This window comes from Babylonia areolata, chromosome 8, assembly GCF_041734735.1.
Source record: "Babylonia areolata isolate BAREFJ2019XMU chromosome 8, ASM4173473v1, whole genome shotgun sequence".
Classification (NCBI taxonomy): Eukaryota; Metazoa; Mollusca; class Gastropoda; order Neogastropoda; family Buccinidae; genus Babylonia; species Babylonia areolata.
This window is the reverse complement of record NC_134883.1, coordinates 32516264-32521263: the sequence shown is the minus strand read 5'-3', so window position 1 is coordinate 32521263 and position 5000 is coordinate 32516264. Positions and strand designations below refer to the sequence as shown.

Below are 5000 nucleotides of genomic sequence, written 5' to 3'. Positions count from 1 at the left end.
GGGTAGAGTGAGGAAAACCGGAGTAAAGTGCCTTTCCCATGGAACATAACACCATGCCGATAACGCGGCCGCAAAAACCCCGACCAGTGGTGAACACTGGATCACAAGTCCACCTCCTGGCCGATTCGGTCTCAAGGAACAGACACTGTTTCTCTCTACACCTGTCAAGCTCAAAGTGTGCAGTTTGCCTGGCGAGTTCATCTTCTTCCCCGCATGCGCTCAGAGTGGCGTCGGTTTGCAGACTGTTTCCGGCCTGCCAATTTCAACTGCGCGTGTCTCACTGTTCCGATCGAGTTACGTCGTTTGTGGTGTCAGTGATGGCAGATTCCAATACTACCACCTTGTCGCGTCACACCATTATATATGATAGTCAGTCGTGTCCGACGATGGCCAACAAGAACAGCAGAGGAGTTACATCCCCGCTCTCTCCGCCAGGAGGGGTTTGGGACGGTCGGCACTGGGATGGTTCCCAAAGGCCCCCCGAGGCTGCAGTACTAAGAGCCAGTGTAGTCTTGCCTCCTAGTTTGAGAGTCATATGGGCTGCAGCACTAAGAGCCGGTGCAATCTTGCCTCCTAGTTTGAGAGTCACAGTCCTTCACTAAAGACTAAGCTGTAAATGATTTCGCATTGCAACGGAGAAATCATTGATAATGATGGCCCAACTGTAAACTAATGCTAAACTGTGATATAAGCTGAGTGTTCGGGAAAAAAAAAAAGATTATATACACACCTCATAACTGCAAATCAACAGACTGAAAAACAGCAACAAAATCCGGGAGAAGAACACAGTGTTATTTCACAAACAAATACCGCAGCAGCGCCTCTTCGTTTTCACGTACTGAGCCCTCAGCCCCTGTTCTGATCACGTGGTTTCAGTGGCTCAGTTCGCAAAACGTTGGCATCATCTTCTGAAGATCGCGAACGTTTTTCTACGCATGAACATTACTGTAAAAAGCAGCCCTCGGTTTGAAGAAAACTGTCAGTGCCTCCGACGTATCAAAAGAAAACCTGGGGAGGGTGGGTTTGGGGGGTTTGGGGGGGGGGGGCGATGAGGGGGTAGCAGAATGACAGAGGTGCTATTCCCCCAACCTCCTCCTCCTCCTCCTCCTCTCTGCACCCAAAGACTCAGCGCGGCGTGTGTCTGTGTTCTCTGACAAGGTCCCGTGTTTGACGTGCCACTGACGTCAGTGATAAATGACGTACTTTTTTTTGTGTGCATCACACAGTGTGTTCAAGGCGATTTTCTGAAGCAATGGAATGGGATGTCTAGATATCAAACAAACGTCGCTTGTTCAGAATGCTCCAACCTTAGCTAACAAAGGATACGTTTATCAGAGAGTCTATGCCAACAGATTCAACTGTAATTGTTAATTGTTAGTTTTTTTGGGAGTCATTTACGTTGCAAATAAACCACTCAAAACGACTGCATAATTATAATAGGTCTAATAGTAATAATAGTATTATAATAATAATAAACCACTCAAAACGACTGCATAATTATAATAGGTCTAATAGTAATAATAGTATAATAATAATAAACCACTCAAAACGACTGCATAATTATAATAGATCTACATCCACCAGTATGAATTTAATGGTCCCTTTGATGGTTTTGTGTTGGATTGCTGGTGTGTGTGTGTGTGTGTGTGTGTGTGTGTGTGTGTGTTTGAAAAGATAATATAATACATAGTATTTGAATATGTTTTATGCTTTTTCTGTATCAAATCATTATTTTTCTTCCTTTTGTGGGTAATGGCATGTGTGTATATGTGTATAATGCTTATTGTAAAGCATTTTGAGCTACCTCTCAGGGAAGAAAGCGCTCAACACGTATTCATTATCATTATCGTTACTATTATTATCATTATTGACTCACTTGTGTAAACAAAGTGAATCTGTTTTAACCCAGTGTTCGGTTGTGTGTGTGTGTGTGTGTGTGTGGTAAACTTGACAATACCAAAATTGGCTTAAATATAGTATGAAAAAAAAATCTTCACAGTCATAGCAATAACATGTTTTAAGTCTCTCGAATTAAGCTGTATTTCCGAATCATTAACGGTTTATTTCGTTGAGATATGTTCCGAAATCCGAAAATTCTAAAAACCGCTTTCCACTGAGTTTGGCTGAACAGAAGGTGGGTTGTTTTCGATGACGACATGACCTCGTGTTTCTTGTTCACAATTAAAAGAAAAGGAACACAAATTCTGGACAGAACACGTACAGTGATACCAACTAAACCATCGACGTGTTTACTGCATATAAATATTCTAAAGTGGACACTGAAATAACTGGAATGAACATAAAAGAAAATTGATTTGATCGTTTCTTTCAGCCCGTTGTAGACTGGTTTGTGCAGATCTAGAGATCTACAATGTGTTGCGATGTGCTTGAAGGAGATGGCAACGTCTCCTTTACCACCGAAATAAAAGAATAATCGAGAATAATAAAACACACAAAAAACATGATTTAAACGGCGTTATTACGTCCACAACAATCACATCTATTTATCGCATGAAGAAGAAAACGTCAACATTGCTCATTTGACGTCAGATGTGCCGCAGCCTTGGGGATTGGTCTGCTTGCATCAGAACTGAACATGCGTGGTTCGATCCCGCTCGCATATGCCTTTTTTTTCTTTTTTTTTTTTTTTTTTTTTCTCCCAAGCTTATTTTATATATCATATTTAATACAGAGCACTTTTCAACGATTTTTTAAACCTCTTTTTTTTCTCTACTCATGATTCCTTTACTGGATAAAACGCGAAGCACAAGTGAATCTTGAAGGCTTTGCATCTTGTTATCATTATCATTACCATCATCATTATCACCATCATTATCATGGTTGTTGATATATTTGTATAGTCGAACTACACAGCATGCCTTTCCTTAACTCTTTTGGTGCATTGCTCCGGAGCTCTCGTGTTAACCTCAAATCCCTTTCACTGCACTTCTAAGGAGAGTTAAGCGAGCTGAAGTGGTTTGGTCATGTCACACGCTCCTCTGGTCTTGCTAAAACAATCTTAACAAGGCACAGTGAGGGGAGGAAGAAGAAGAGGCAGACAAAGGAAGAGATGGGAGGACAACATTCGAGAGTGGACAGGCATGGAGCTGAGAGACACCCTGAGAGCGGCCGAGAGACGCGAGGACTGGAGAAAGGTGGTTGACAAAGCTTCAAAGGCGCCCCAAAGGATTAGGAATCTGAGGGATCGGTGACGGTGACGGTGAAGCGAGCTGAGCCGGCGTGGACACCGGTGGATATGATATCATACATTCCATGGGAAACTACAACCACGTGCCTTCACTGGTCACAACCGTAACGTCACAGAGTGTGAGAAAATAATAATTATCACCGACAGTTGAGATTTCTGTTCTAATTTAGTCACAGTTAGCACTGACTACAGACGATAACGCGCGCGCGCACACGTACACGCTCAGTAATTTAATCAGGTTAAGGCAAATTCAGGCATTATCAAACAGGATAAAGCTGAACGCTTTTATAACAAAGTTCAGCAGAGATGTTAAATGCATATGTGGAGAATCTATTTCTAGCAAACACATACTGTTTGAATGTCAGAGTCTGAAATCGTTTTTACCAAACTTCTCGGAAATTTCTTGTGAATGTATTTTTTGACAATTTCAAGATGTTATCTGCTATTGCAGAAGGTTTGCTGCATGGTCCAATTGGACATTTGTTATAGTTGTTACAGTTGTTTGATGTTAGCGTTTCCTTCTATATTGTGCCTCTGTCTCCCCTTTTAATGTTTTATTTTTTCCAATAATCTGTATCTTTCCCCACCACACACACATGCGCACACGCGCGCCCACACACACATACACACACACCATTCTTCACCCTCTGCCCAATACCATTCCCACCACCACGCCCCGCCTTCCACCCCCCCCCCCCCTGCTCCCCCCCCCTGCTCCCCCCCCCCCCCTCCCTTTTTAATTTTCTTTTTCTTTTTTCATCTATTATCACTTAAAGTGGAAGACGTTAAACTGAAGACTACACTACGTACAAACTCACTAACTTACACGCTGAGAGAGAGAGAGACAGAGAGAGACAGAGAAGAGAATAACAAAGACTGAGAAGGAGGAGAGGAGAAAGAGAGGATGGAGTGAGAGAGAAGGGACAGATTAACCTCGCAGAGATAAGTCAAGACGGAGACAGACACCCAGAGAAGTGGAGACAGAGACAGAGAGAGACAGAAAGAGTGAGGGGAAGAAGGCAGAGAGAAACGGGAGAGAGAGAGAGAGAGAGAGAGAGAGAGAGAGAGAGAGAGAGAGAGGAAAAAGTGAAAAAGGCAGGATGTAAGAATGAAATGTGAGAAAGAAGAAAGAGAAACAGCACACACACAGACACACACACGCACACGCACACACAACACAACACAATACACAGTCACACACAAATGGACACACACACACACACACACACACACACACACACCGCAACGCAACGCAACGCAACGCAACACACACACACACACACACACAACACAACACAACACAATGCCCAAACACACACATATGGATACACACACACACACACATGCACGAAACCGCCCCCCACCTCCTACACCCTCCCCCACCACACCCCACACACACACAACACAACACAAAACAATACACAAACACACACACACACACATGCACCCCCCTCTCACGCCCCCCCTCGCTCCCCCCCACGACCACCCACACACACACACACACACACACACACACACACAACGCCCCTCACACATCCCTCACACCCTAATACTACCCTAAAACACCACCTACCTTCCGCCCCACTTCGTTGTTGTGCAAGTTCATCAGGTTGCGAATGTTGCGGCTGTTCTCGTGGCGCATCGTCTCGGGCGCGTCCACAAAGTTCTTGGCGAACCACAGGCCGTAGTTGACGTTGTCGCTGCAGCCCCCCCACTTCCACCCCTCCACGTCGGCCTCCCCGTATCGCGACATGTCGCACGAGCAGTCGGTCAGGTTTCCGGCAGAGCACGC

General features: G+C 44.5%; 1 protein-coding gene across 1 annotated transcript in view; it reads right to left on the bottom strand.

Moving 5' to 3' along the window:
• Positions 1–5000, bottom strand: part of LOC143285155 (protein Wnt-16-like) — a 177112-nt gene that overhangs the window by 63677 nt on the left and 108435 nt on the right. The window contains exon 3 of the mRNA XM_076592385.1: positions 4782–5000. This exon is cut by the window's right edge and continues 65 nt beyond it. Coding sequence (XP_076448500.1) covers positions 4782–5000 — 219 coding nt within the window. The remainder of the gene's footprint in view (positions 1–4781) is intronic.